The sequence below is a fragment of the Rhinolophus ferrumequinum genome, chromosome 8, assembly GCF_004115265.2.
Source record: "Rhinolophus ferrumequinum isolate MPI-CBG mRhiFer1 chromosome 8, mRhiFer1_v1.p, whole genome shotgun sequence".
Taxonomy (NCBI): domain Eukaryota; kingdom Metazoa; phylum Chordata; class Mammalia; order Chiroptera; family Rhinolophidae; genus Rhinolophus; species Rhinolophus ferrumequinum.
The window spans coordinates 75,579,385-75,594,166 of NC_046291.1; the positions used below are offsets into that span (position 1 = coordinate 75,579,385).

The 14,782-nt window shown below is 39.0% G+C and overlaps 1 protein-coding gene across 1 annotated transcript in view; it reads right to left on the minus strand.

Moving 5' to 3' along the window:
* Positions 1-14,782, minus strand: part of ARHGAP15 (Rho GTPase activating protein 15) — a 620,743-nt gene that overhangs the window by 50,344 nt on the left and 555,617 nt on the right. Inside the window, 1 exon segment of the mRNA XM_033112294.1 lies at positions 13,112-13,217. Within this exon segment, the coding sequence (XP_032968185.1) occupies positions 13,112-13,217 (106 nt within the window).

A 14,782-nucleotide genomic window follows, 5' to 3' on the forward strand; every position in this document is an offset into this window, starting at 1 on the left:
AAACAGAAAATGTAGCACCAAGAGAGTGAATGGAATCCCTTTCTGATGACTCAAAGGTCAGTACCAGGGAAACACTTATGGTCTGGAATGGTAGTTGGAAATGAAAGAAAAATGGGAAAAGATGGGTAAACAGGGAGCCAAGGGCACAGAGTTGTGCTCGAATCAGAGAAGAGATGCGTTTGAGAGTAGAATTTCTCTAGGATGTGAAATGACTACCAAAAAAGTGTTCAAAAGGAAAAAGAACAAATTGCAGTAAAGTATTACTTTGCATGTCTTTTCATCCTGGGACTAAATTTATTCGTTTTGATGTCCAAGCACAGAGACTCAAATTGATTAGATAAAAATTCCGTTAGGGTAAGGGTAATTTCTTTTACCTTTGAATGAATGAATTAAATGAATGAATAAATGAACAGAAGTGATAAAGGGAAGACTACTTTCAAGAAGTGTATATTGACTTTCAGTTCATGGAGAACAGGGAGAAAAGCAGTTTTAGTGCCCATGTGCCCGCACCTATGTCTCGTCTACTCCCAGCCATGGACCTGTCCTAAAGTGTTGTACTTGTGTCTTTGAGAACGGGAAAGAAAAGAAAAGCAGGGATTTCCTCAATCAGATGGATGGACTAACTGAATACCTGTGACAGAGAGGCTGACTTGCCAGTACCAGTGAGAAGAGGAGGGGCTAGAGACAGAAAGTGGGGAAGTGAGAGTGAGATTGAGGAATGTGAACATTCCCAGAGCAGGCAGGAAGGTAGATAACAGAACTGAATAAGGTTCCCAGGTCCTAGGGGTTAATTGTTATCCTGGTAAAACTGTCTTCATTTCCTGCTCAGTGTCTATCATGGTAAGTATTCCTTATGTATTTGTATCATGTATAAATGGACAATGGATGATGTAGGTAGGTAACAATGCTTTGAAGGTGAAGAGAGTTCTCAGAGTGAGGGCTGGAGGAAGGAATTTGAGGCGGAGGATGATATTGGGAAGAAAAGCAGAAAAAAAGAAAGGGGACAATGTAAGAGAAAATAGCCTGGTTAAAAAGAATGTATGGCACAGAAGAAATGACTGGAAATGAGAAACAGTAATCTCTATACAAAGGGCAATATTTCATATAAAGCGTTTAAGTTCTGCCTGTATTTTCAACTTCCTTTGGACATATTGACACATTAACCTGAGGAAAAATTACAGACCAAAAACATGTCATTGAGGCAGAGTTAAAATGTTTTAAAATTCTAATGTTAAATTTGAGCCCTACCGTTATGTAACTGGCTTCAAGGGAGATTTTCCCAGTGTCCTGATCCAAACAGTCCCTAAGCTCATTTCCTTGTCCCCTTGAGGCTCTCATTCTAGTTAAGCTGATGGATTTAGTTCTGTACCTCTTAAAGTCAAGGGTGGGTTGAGTCTGCCTTTGGCCACAGCCCAGTTATTATTTATGAGATTTCCTCCTGTCTATTGCTAACATCCAGTCTTTTCTTAGCCTAGACAATGCAGTCTTGAGATCTGAAATCTCACATAGAATCTGCACTTTTTCTTGCATGAGGAGAAAAAAAACCAACAACGTGGAAATGTGCAGCTACCCCGTGTTAACTATTCCTGGATGTCACCCTGCAGCTCTAATTTCTGCTTTCTCCTCTGCATTCTGGGTACTGCTGCCGGACTTGTCAGCACCTTGTCACGGCTTCCTGGTGCGTGGGCTACCATCGGACTCCGTGTTCTTCACAATTATCCATAAAAAACCCCACAGAATTCTTCACAAGTAATATATATATACACACACACACACATATATATATATATATATGTATATATATATATATATATATATATATATATATATATATATATAAACAGGTCAAAAAAAAATGAAGCTACTTTTAAAAATTAGTATCCTGAAGTGGGTGCTATTTGTAAATGCTGCTTTGTTGCCTCATCTTTTCCAGTCCTGCAATGCTGTTTTGTTCGTGGTGTGACAAGGATGTGGCGAGCCAATACGATTTAACTAAATAATACACAAATGTCAAGGATACTTTCATGTCTCGTGTACAGATCAGAATAAATTACGCCGATGGAATGTTCTGTTTTCTTTTCAGGGAACAGCCCCACAGTTTACAAGCAGCTAGGCTGACAAGAAGTGGTGAAGACATATTATTAAAAGTAGCCTATTTTAATGAAGGACTAAATGGCTCCGGATTTCACTCGGGTTCAAAAGACAGAGGCCTGGAGAAGAAGTGAGGCAAACAGCAATGAGACATCAGTCTTGTCCTGGAATTCTTATGGGCAGTGTGGAGAAAAATTAGTCCAGTAAGAAACGAAAATGAGGGAACTGGTTCTCAGAATTAAAGGTGAACCGAAAGGAGTTGGCAGCTGCCTGGACATGCCAGCCAGAGAGGCCATGGTATCTGATACACGTGACAGACCGAGAGACAACTGCAAAGCTCCCCAAACAACTTGCCTGAAGGGCTTGCCAGGAAGCCAGATGCTGCTTCTGGAAGAGAATCTTCCGTGGTTGGGCATCTGGGTTCAGTGCTTTCCATTTAAAGAGGAGAAAGAAGGTGGTAAAAGGCAGAACCATCACTGTCTTTTGAAAAACGTCCTCTTTCTAAGCGTGCATTTTTGCTCACACAGATGCGTGCACACTTACAGCATTAATGAATGTGGAGGTGGAACTTGTTTTTAAAAAGGACCCCTAAAAAATAAAACTTTCCTCAGTGCTTTTTAGGTGGAAAACAATGTGATGAGGGAGGGAAAAAGGGAGGAAGGAAAAGAGAGAGAAAAGACACCAAGAAAACCCCTTATATCAATATGTCAGTTTACTAATGAGTTAGGTAATTTTACTTAAAGTGCTGGGATCATAGCTGGTGTTGAATTTAAAGGAAAAAAAAGGGGTGGGAATTTGAGTGACGGGGCTGTCCCTCTATCACAGTTGGCTCGTCTTTCTCACTCTTTGTTTTACCATTCCTTCTTCCCTGGAAACACAGTGGAGTATTGGTATTGGCAGGAAAGCAGAGTGTGGTCTAGTGGACTGGAAATCAGGTGACTTGAGGTCTGGTTGATTTTTTTTCCCCCTTTCCCTTTGAAGTTCGCTGTGTCTCTGCTCCATAAAACAGGGGAACCAAATTTCTTTGTGTACCTCATCGTGGAGGTCAAGCTTTTGTACTCAACATGCTTTTTTTTTCATCCCCTAACGCTAAATAATTCAAGGTAGTGCTACGGAAGTCAATATTGGTTCTGGAAAATATGATGGACAGAGAAGTGGGGTTGACAGGAGACAGGAATAATAGAAAGTCTTTAATTTCGCAGTGGCAGTCATGACAAGATACAAAACTAAGTTTTTATATGCTAAGGTCTGTTACAAGTCCCATATAATCAAGAAATCAGGAGAATGGACAACCCCACTCTGGATGGCAGTGATTGATCTAACAGGCTCCAACACGGATGCGTGGTCACAGATTCCCTGACCAAGGTTTCCTCTGTAAGGCTAGTCTCTTTTAGCATTCATTCTTCACTGTACTCAGGGCCTCTGAACACACAGCCTTAATATGATTACTGCTTCTTTTACAGTCAGAGCTGCTCTTCTCCTCATCAGGATGAACAGATAAATATCAGGTCAGGAGAAAGAAATTTAAAAGGAGCAGCTTACTAACTAATATGCTTAAAGTGAAATATTTCCTAGTCCTAGTCTGAAGGATGTCAAGTTTCCAATATTTCAGTTGATGTTAACTGCAACCATCACTGGCTGTTCGAGTCTCATACTCTTGCTCAATGAAGTCATGTGATTCCATTTGTTCAACAGAAATTACTGAACAGCTACAGTGTGTGGGACTCTGTACTAGGCTCTGGGGATATAGCAGGAATCGAAGTGACAGAAATTCCTGCCCTCCTACAGCCTCTGCTCTAATGGCAGAAAGCACCAGGTCGCTTCTTTGTAATTCCCATCTTCACCAATATTTTCAGGCACTGACTATGCTATAAATAACATTTTTTTCTTCCAGAGTATTATATTTATTCCTATGACTTTTTAAGAGTTAAAAGATGCAGGTAGCTAGTTATCACTAAAATTTCTGTCCAATGTGCTGTAATTACAAGAATTTTCTAGATGTAATAGTTTTTTTTTTCTTTTCTTTTTTTATTAAATTTATTGGGGTGACAATGGTTAATAAAATTATCTAAATTTCTTTCTTTTTTTAATTAAAGTTTATTGGGGTGACAATTGTTAGTAAAGTTACATAGATTTCAGGTGTACAATTCCATATTACATCATCTATAAATCCCATTGTGTGTTCACCACCCAGAGTCAGTTCTCCTTCCATCACCATATATTTGATCCCCTTTACCCTCATCCACCACTCCCCTCCCCCCTTGCCCTCTGGTAATCACTAAACTATTGTGTGTGTCTATGAGTTTTTGTTTCTCATTTGTTTGTCTTGTTCTTTTGTTGTTTTTGGTTCATATACCACATATCAGTGAAATCATATGGTTCTTTGATTTTTCTGTCTGACTTATTTCACTTAGCATTGTATTCTCAAGATCCATCTATGTTGTCACAAACGGTCCTATTTCATCTTTTCTTACTGCCGAATAGTATTCCATTGTGTATATATACCACAACTTCTTTATCCATTCATCTATCGAGACAAATAGTAACAAGTGTTGGAGAGGCTGTAGAGAAAAAGGAACCCTCATACACTGTAGATGTAATAGTTTTAACAACAGCATATGATATTAGGTTGATGCAAAAGTAATTGCGGTTTAAGAGGTTAAAAATTGCAACAACCTCAATTACTTTTGCACCAACCTAATAACTGTGTGCTTGCCAAGTTTTCTTTCTAGCACCATGTATGCCATTCTCAGATTCTTTTCCCAGTTTCTTTCTCTTCCCACCCCTTGAGTGTTAGCCATCCCCAGGAATCTGTCCTCAACAACCTTCTCTCTTCACACTATCCCTTGAGGCTATTCATAACTTTACCCCATTACCATTTTCAAATTGATGACTCCCAAATTCATACCTAGCTCCCAATCATCTTTTCTGCATTTCCAACATATAGTTCTTATCTTTAATCAACTTCATTAATGAAATATAAGCAATGACCAAAGCATATCATGTCCAAAGAATTTAATTTCTTTCATGTCTCCAATTTTGTCCCTTCTTCTATGTGAATTAAAGATACCAGCACTCAGCTAGTTCAGAACCTGGATGCCATCCTGGAATCTTCCTCCTTCCTAACTTCTTGCAAGTACTTTCCTGCTGAACCAACCTGTTTTACGCCGCTTGTATCCATCCCTCCCCCTTCCCTTACTCCCACCTCCCTTAGTTTGGGATCTCCAGTTTAGACTATCATACCAGCCTCTCAACTGGTTTCACTCTCTCTAGTGTTGCCCTCCTACAGACTATCACACTTATACAAATTGTGATCTATAGAAATACAAATTGCATCACTTCATCTCTGCTTCAGACCCTTCAGTGATTTACCTAATGTCTACAGAATGAATTTCAAATTCCTTATCAAACCACATAATGTTCTTTGCCATTTAGCTGTAGTTTACTACATTCTCAGCTTATGTTGTGCCACATTGTTTATGTTTTCTAATTCTCCAGTCATTCCAGAAAGCTCACCATTTCTTTCCCATACCATAGTTCTCCTCTCCATGCCTGTGTACACGATATTCTCTGCTTAAAGCTGGCCTGTTATCTGCTGAACTGACATCCGTAAAGATAGCCTGTGTCATCTCTTCTAGGAGGCATTCTTTGGTTTCTCTAGGCTAAACTTCAGCTCCTGCTTGGTGCTCTCATAGTGTCTTATGATAGCCACCATATTTATTATAACTTTATTAATTGACTTCAGCTAACTATAGGATACGTGAGGGTAGGCATCCTATTTATGTTTCTAGTATCAAGTTGAGGGGACAGCAAACTTTTTTTGTAAAGGGTCAGACAGTAAATATTTTTGACCTTGTACGGTTACCTAACTCTTGCTATTGTAGCATGAATGCAGCCACTGGCAATACATAAATGTTTAGGGGTGTGTATGTGTGTGTTTCAGCAAAACTTTATTGACAAAAACAGTCAGTCAGCAGGCTGGATGTGGTCTGTAGGCCGTAGTTTCTAACCTGTGAGCTAGTTCAGTGCCTGGAGTACAGAGGTCACTCATTTAAGACTTCCTAAAGAAATGGGTGGATACAACTTTACAGTTAATAAACACTTTCACAAGTGTAAATTTATTTGACCTATTTCACACATGAGCAAAAGGGAGGGTTAGAGACATTAAAAGGTTTTCTTAATGTTGTACAGTTTCAAGGGCTGAGGCTGGGACTTGAGCCTATGTCTTCTGATTCCAAATCCTTGGTTCCTTCTATTAGGTAAAAGGCCAAGATTAACAGTGGAGAAGGGTGGGACTGCTTAAAATTTTACCTCTTATGAGAGAAATACCCCCATGGGTTCGGCCACCACTAACAACAGACAAGATGGTGATAGATGAGTGGTAGCCATTTTAAGTTTTGTTTTGTTTCCCATTATTCAGTGGTAATGTTACCACTCAAAAGTTAAATAGAAAGATCTAAAGCAATAAGTTCACTCCTGTCTTAAAAACCTTATCTCCAAAAAGCCTTCTCCAGAACAAGGATCCATCACTGGAAGGCTCATTGAACCTTAGTCCCCAGCTCACAAACCTTATAAATCCTGTGCCAAGATGTCTCCTAAGTAGATGACATTTTAATGATTACTACAGGGAGTTGGGAACTATTGCTTCATCCTCACAATCAGAGTAATTAATTTTCTTAACTACCAGGCCAAACTCTGCCACGGGAGTCCAGTTGAGAAATTTCAGGCCCATAGGAAGTACATTAGCTCTTCAAAGTGATTAGGGTGCCATTTCAAATACACAAGGAAAGGAGCTATTAGGCTTCTGGCTTATTTCAAACAACTTGCAGCCCCTGTCCCTCAGGAAAAAAAAAGAAAAAGAAAGAGAAAAAAAAAAATAACAATTTGCACAGGTTCCTCATTTTCCAGTAAAAATACTCACAGACTGCGAGTCGTTGGATATCAGGTATTGTGGTTGGGTGAGAGACCAAAGTGCACAGAAAAAGGGTGGAGTGCCAGAAGACAGCATAGAAAAACACAGCCTGCTCCAAAGCACACCAGAGCTGAGCATTCAGAAGCCTGACGGGAGGCAGAGAGCTTCACCAGCTATTGCTTTTAACGACCAGAGAGAAGGGCCAGGACTCGTGAGTTTTCCAGTCCGCTCTTTAGCAACGTCTCATTTTCCCCCCAAATATCAGAAATGCCCACTGTGCTGTTTTAAAGACAGGGTGGACAAATTGTTTCCTCACCATTGTTTCCTCCTACAACCCTTATATTTCTAGGTCATCATCATTTGAGTTGCCTTTGACATGCTTTTGTAGAATATTTTATTTAACATCCATGAAGACCACAGAGAAGCTTTAAATATCAGTTTACTCTCACAAAATAGCCACAGCTCAACAGTTTCGCCTTTCAATGAGGCATTCAACTGGCATGTTTCCATGAGATTTGTCTATTCAGCCATATCATTTTTTTCACCTTGGAATTCTACAAACAGCTGGAAGATGTTCTTAGAGTCAATGAAAAAGGGAAGATTTTTTAGCTTTCCTTTCCACCTATTTTACAAAGTGCAAGTCTCCTATAAGGATGTTTATTTGCATCTAAAAATCTGCAGCAAATATATTCTTCCAAGGCTATTTCTAAAAGTCAATGAATGGCTTTATTTTGTAAGTCACCTCTAAAAGCCATCCATGTCTCAAACAAGTGGACTTTCTTTGAAAGACGTATACCTACGTGGAAATTGAATGTTCTTTTATGTCCCCACCCCTCAAATATTTGGGATTGTTTTTGGCTTTCAAAATGCATGCCCCAAAATAAATCTCACTAGCAAGTGTTATTTAGCTCTGTAGTTGTGTATTTACTTTCCAAATTTTCTGTAATTACATTATTCTTATCCTGGAAATAAAAATGGGGAAAAGACTTCAGCGATAGCTAGAACAGCTTCCTGATAGTGATAGCAAGAGGAATTCCAGAACTTCTAAAGGTCAGTGCTGGTTCTAGGTGGATATGCACTTGATAGGATTCCAGGAAGGTTTACACTGGGGGTTTGAGGCATAGGATAAGGCCCTCTGGGCTTCGAAATATCTCACTTACCAGGCTTCTACAAAGTCGCTGAGCTGTGCTGCCTGGCAGGAAACTCTCACTGTGACAAACATTCTGATAAGTGAGACAACAAGCAAGAGAACTGTCCCTAGGAAACTGCTGTGACAGGATGCTCTGGGGGTGCAGCACAGGAAGACCTGTGCCTACCTCCAACCTCCTCACGCCTGCTGAAGAGTAAGCAAGACCAACTTATTTTAGCAAGCTCCTATTTTTAAGGTGCAAAGAGTTGGATCTGAGAACATGGTCCACGGTGTGAATCAGGTAGATGGATGGAGAGTTAGTGACAGAAGAGTTGGTCTGGGGAGTTCACACAGGGATTGGGCACGGCATGGGGATGTCACATGGTATGTCAAACATGTGGAAACAGCCTCATTGGGACTGTGGAAACTGGCTGAGTCAGGCCAGCATAGAAGCTGGTTTTGGAAAAAGATTCTGTGGTGAGATAAAGAATTTTCTGGAAGCCAGGAAATTTGACAACCCAGCCTCTGCAATTCTTCCTATATTTATGTCATTAAAAGTTATTTTATATATCTCTCACTACAAAAACAATACCTGTAATGTATAATGTTTATCTAGGACCTCATATGGGCTATGAAAAGGATTATTCATTGACTCCTCAACACAGAAACAGGTTCTGTTATGATCTTTACTTTACAGATGATAAAATGAAAGCTCAGAGTTAGGTGGCTTATTCAAAGTTACACCTCCAGTAAGTGGCAGAGTCAAGACTCAAATTCTGGTCTGCCTAACTCCAAAGCCTGTTCTCTTAAGTTCAGTGTCTCCTTCTACACTGTTAGCAGAAGAGGAAAAGAAACACATGAGGAAAAAAACTTCTTGTAATTCAACAAATAAATAAGAAAGAAATATTAACATCCAGCAAATATTTTTACAGTGTTTTCCAGACACGAACTAAGATTACCACTCAAAAAGTATGAAGATTTGAAAGGTTTCCATTTTTGACACATATTCCATGGACGGCTGTCCCAACATGCTGGTTGGGATGTCCCCATCAGCCGGATGTAGAGGACTTGATCCAATACACATCTGACAAAATGGGGGTTTATCCTATTTCATTAGTTTTCTATTAACAGCATTTTCCTCTTTTCCTTCCCTGCATTTGCAAAATAGAGAAAAGGGTGCACCCTTCTAAACAGTATCTCTTCTTCCTTTTTTTATTACTGTCAGAGGGACTTTTTTCAGTTACCCATCTCTGAAACCTCAGACTTACCTCCATGGCTGACTGGAGATGGGGGATAAAGAAATGAGAGAAATAAAAACTAGGTGGAGTTTTTCTTTGAAAAGTCTCCAGATTTGGACCATTTCTTTCCATTTGATGTTCATCATTCCAATCCAACTACAACTCCCATGTGGCCTCTTGGATTCCTTTTTCCTTCTATCTCGTTCACCCATGCAATTGTCTCATAGATATTTTCAATGGTTCTCTATTTCTTATACAAATCTTTTGCCTGGCTTCATCCTCCAACTACAACCTATCAGCAAGGCAAGTAAACCTTATCTTTCCAGGTCCTCCTTCCCATTAATTTCATTTTCACTTTGCCTCTCTGCCTTTCCAAAGAAGCAGTTAAAAGGAAAATGCATTTGACAGTTATATGTTATAGAGATAGAACTTGCCCTCTATATGATGATTCCCCAGGTACCCCAGGACCTTCCAGTGCTTAGAACTGTAATGTCAATTTGTGAAAGTGGCTGTTAATAAAGTTTTCTAGTTGATGGCATTTTGAAAAGCTAACATTCTAAATTCCAGGTCTTAAGCTATCATAGCAGAAGGATAGAATTTGACCTTGAGTTTGATCAAGAATGAGGACTCTGGAGTCAGAGACTATTTAGCCTCTGCAGCCATTGTGTAAGCTTATGCTTAATATAATCACAACCCTTTTAAAATTCTGCCTTTGTGGCCAAAACTTGCATTTACCTTCTAGCCCAACTGTGCTGTATTAAGCTTTCTCAGTCGGTAGTTGCTCTGCTTTCAAGGGAATGTTTAACTCAGAGCTCTGCAAAAATGGAGTTCTATTCTGTTGGCTGTACAGTACGTAGGTCAAGTGGAATTTTTGGCACTTCATTACATTCCCTGACCCTCACTAAACAAACTTCAAAATATATATATTTGCAACAATTTGGAATAAACACTACATACAAGTGTTGATGGTAGATTTTCTGAAGAACTACCAAATGCATCAAGACTAAGGAAAACATTCTAATGATTCTTTCAAACATGAATATATTTAAATTCTCGTTAAACAATCTTCTTATTTAGTCTTCTCAGGCTTTGATGACATGCCACGGTTGGCTGTTTATCAAAAACTTAGCAAGAAATGCTTAACAAGATATAATCATGTGCACACATTTGTGCATAATTAAACCCAGTTTATAAATTAGTGCAGGGTTGAATATGGTCACACCACTCAAGAAAGGTTGGTGGCTAGCAAATAACACTTTTCTCTGCATCTACAACAGAAAATCCAATCACGTGAATGCTGTGAAGGCGATATAATAATCTGATTTTAAATCTTAGTTAAAAAATTTATTTTCATCTCTACTGAATTGAATTAAAGTTCTAACAAAATTAGGAAATTAATTTAGATATAAGAAACACTATCAGGAACTAACTGTTAACACTAGGGATGTAAGGCATGAAGGTGGAGGATTCTCAACCTTCGAAGGTTGTTAATTGGATGGATTCTCATCTGCGTGGTTTACTTTTTCCAAAGGAGGATTTAGCTGACTCTCAGTTTCTTCATCTTATAACTGTTCTTTCAGTTGGGGAAAAAAAGAAGGAATAATGGAGACCGAGTAATTGATATTTCTCAAGATCTCCAAGACTAGGTATTTCACAGCATTAAAGAGTGTCCTTTTCCATTTGTTTTATGACTCTGTCCAGTTAAAGTTACTGAGATAAGCACTCCAGTATTTACTTGTCACTTGAAGCCCCTTTCATGGTGCAACTGGATCCCAAGGGAAAAGAGTTAAACATTTGAGGAATGCTTACCTCGTGCCAGGCATTTTATATGCATTATCTCATTTAATTCTCATAACCACAATATATGGTTGATATTATTTAATCCGATTTTATGTGCTTGAGAGCATAAATGGAATAAAGTATAGAATAAAGATTTGACTCTAGATCTCTTTCTGTTTCTTTAAAGCACAAGATCCTATCACTAAATCACACCCGTTTCCCACTGTAGCCAGTATGTGAAGGTGACAAGAAAGGACACTCTAACAATAAGGGATGTTCTGAATTTTGACATAGGTTTCCCTCTGGGAGTAAACTGAGAAAGAAACTAATATGATGAATTAGATTAAAACATGTTACCTAATGCAGTGACTGGTTAAGCAAATTAGGGACTATCCATACCGCAGAATACTATGTCATCACTGGAAAAAATCACATAAGTCTGTCTAATGAAATTGAAGTCTGTCTATGCGTTCCAAAGTATTTCAGAATAATGTATACTGTATGATACCCTTTAACACAATAAACAACCATACACACATATGTTTGCATAGGCTGAGAAACAGGTCTGGAAGGTTATATACAAAAATGTAAGTTACTTTTGCTCAGCAGGGTACAAGTAGACAAATTTCACTTTTGAATCAAATATTCTTCACTGTTGCTTACATTTTTTGTGTGTGCAATTACTTATATTACATTCGCAATTAAAATTCATGTAATGAACAAGTTGAATAATCTGTGGGAATGACTTGACCCAAGGAACGGATTAAGGAAATTTAATCTCACAAAGACAAAGCTGACCAATATATTTGAAACTCTATCAGCCTTCAACATTACTATACGCATATAGTGAAAGCTAAAACCTCATCACTTGCATTGAGGTCTGCCTTATCTGAGTAAGGTGTTAACAGAGGGCAAATCAGTAACAGTCATTTCAAACTTAGCAGGTCCAACATGGAACTCTCCAGTCTGCTCCTCCTATTCAATCTCTCCCTGCTCCAGTTTTCCCCATCTGTGTACCACTACCATTTCTCCATTTGCTCAAGCTCGAATCCTACAAGGCACATTTGATTTCTTCTTTTCCTTCCCCCCCATCCCAACTAGAAGCAAATCCAACCTTACCCACCTCCTTTCTTTAAGGGCACCACTCAAGCCACCCTTATCTCTTGCCTAGACTACTAAGGTTATCTCTGAATAGGTCTCCCTGCTCTCATTTTTGCAGTCCACTCTCCACATGGCAGCCAGAGTGATCTTTTATACTCCCTAAATTTAGCTCTATTTGTGGTTCTTCATTGTATTTACAATGGAATACAAATCTCTCTCTGTGGCCTGTGAGAACCTATGTGATCTGACACCCATCTAATATTTGTGACCCCAACGCCTACCACCATCCTCTCAGTTCACTAGGTTCTTACCATCCTGGTCTACTTTCTGCTTTTCAGATACATCAATCTCTTTGGGTCCTCTGGGTTTTTACACTTGCATTTTTTCTGCTTGGAATAGTCTTAGCTGTTCACATGGATGACACCTTATTAATCTGAGTTAACATTTTACAGATGAGGAAATCAAATTTCAGAGAGTTTAACTTATCCGTGATCATAGCACTTGCTACATGGCAGGGCTGCGTTTAGAACTCATGTCTGAATCATCTCGTGCTCTTCCCATTATACTACAAAACAGTAAAGATGACCCATCCCAGGGCTCTGGTTACCGTTCTGACAATCCATCAACCAACATCTACTTGTTGAAAAGGCCAGGAAAAATAAATTCATTCAGAAAATTCCTTCTCTGACTTCTCCTTCCTACTCTAACACATTCTCTAGCTTCTGAAGGATTTATATCAGTGAAAAAGGAAAATCTGAGATTGATGCATTTGGAAATTGTTGTCTTAGAGATTTGAAATTAAATATCGCTCATTTAGGAAACGAGTATATGACGACACAACAAAAAACCTTTACAACTTACTTAGTTAGATGTCCAAAGAGAACTTTCATGGTGTCACGATTCGGTGGAGGGAGTTTTTGTACAAGAGACTTCATAGCTTCAATTCTTGTGTTGTTATCTTGCTTTTCTGAAAAAAAATAAAAACAAACGTGAGAAGGGATAAAATTTCCTAAGGACATGCGGGAATTTTCTTAAGAAATTTTGGACTAAGACTTAGCAGCTTAAAGTCCTACTCAGCAGCCAAATGGAAGAGGTATAGTCAACATCGTTTCACGAAGTGGCTTCATTTTGACTTTAAATTAGATCGTGGTAATATGAAAGCAGCCAGTGTGGCTCTGAAAGGATCTTCCTGTTAAGATCAGGTATTGCATCAGTAGTTCTCACAAGTGTTTTACCGTTTTACAAGGTATGGTTGGATGAATAATGGCCTTGCAAAGGTGTCCATGTCCTAACTGCTGCAACCTGTAAATATGTTACCTTCCATAGCAAAAGCGACTTGGCACATGTGATTAGATTAGGGATGTTGAGATGGGGAGATTTTGCTGGATCATCCGGGTGGGCCCAGTGCAACCACAAAGGCGATTAAGAGGGAATCAAGAGGATCAGAGTCAGAGAGAGGAGGTGATGTGACAAAGGAAGCAGAAGGAGAGATGGCTATGTGATCCAGAGCCATGGGCCAAGGAATGAAGACAACCTCTAAAAACTGGAAAAGGAGAGGAACTGGAAACTTCAGAAGGAACATAGGCGTGCCAACACCTTGATTTCTGCCTCATGAAAACAATTCCCATCTTCTGACCTCCAGGCATGTAAGGTAATAGAGCTGCATTGTATAAAGCCACTGAGTTTGTGGCAATTTGTTACAGCAGCAAGAGGAAAAACACACACAAGCTCACACATCATATCTGATTCAATTACCAATGTTCTATTGTTTGCTTGATTTTGTGGAAGAGTAAAGGATTTTTAAAATTACTTTTATGCTATAATTTCTCCCTAACATATTTTGGTTTTGCTATAAATTAGGAAAGTGGAAAAATAAAAATTGCAAGTATGAAACCTAGTCATACACATTTCAAAAAAAATAGGAAGTTCTTCAAAACTCCATGCCACATAAATTGCTTTCCTTCATTTCATCTTTCTTTCTTTTTTTTTTTTCCTTTATGGGCATGGATGGCATAATAAAAATTGAGCTACTTAGTGCACTACGGAATTCATCTGACCATAGTTTTAATGAGGGCCTACACTTATACTTATTGAACTTAAACACTGTATATATATTGATTTAGGTGATTTTCCTTTTTATACTTTAACTTCTAGCACAGAGCTGCTGATGATTCTAAAGAGGTCACCGCTGTAAAAGATGATATATAAGAGAATAATGTGTAAGACACCCACCACCCATTCTCTTGTTCCTTAGCAAGACAATCCCATTGTTGAGGGAATGGCAATATACCCAGCTAAAAGAGTTCATTTCCCAGCTGCCTTGGCAGCTGGACTGGCCACGTGACAAAGATTGGCCAATGAGACTTAAGTCAAAGGATTATGTGGGACTTCTGGGGAGACTATGTGCAGGCTGCTGAATTAGTTTTGTAGTCTTTTTACTTTTCTGCTCTTTAGAATGTAGAACAGTTGTACCATGAGATGACCTCGAGAACTGAGGTCAAGCAGAGTGGAACACACAACTGGAGCCGTCAG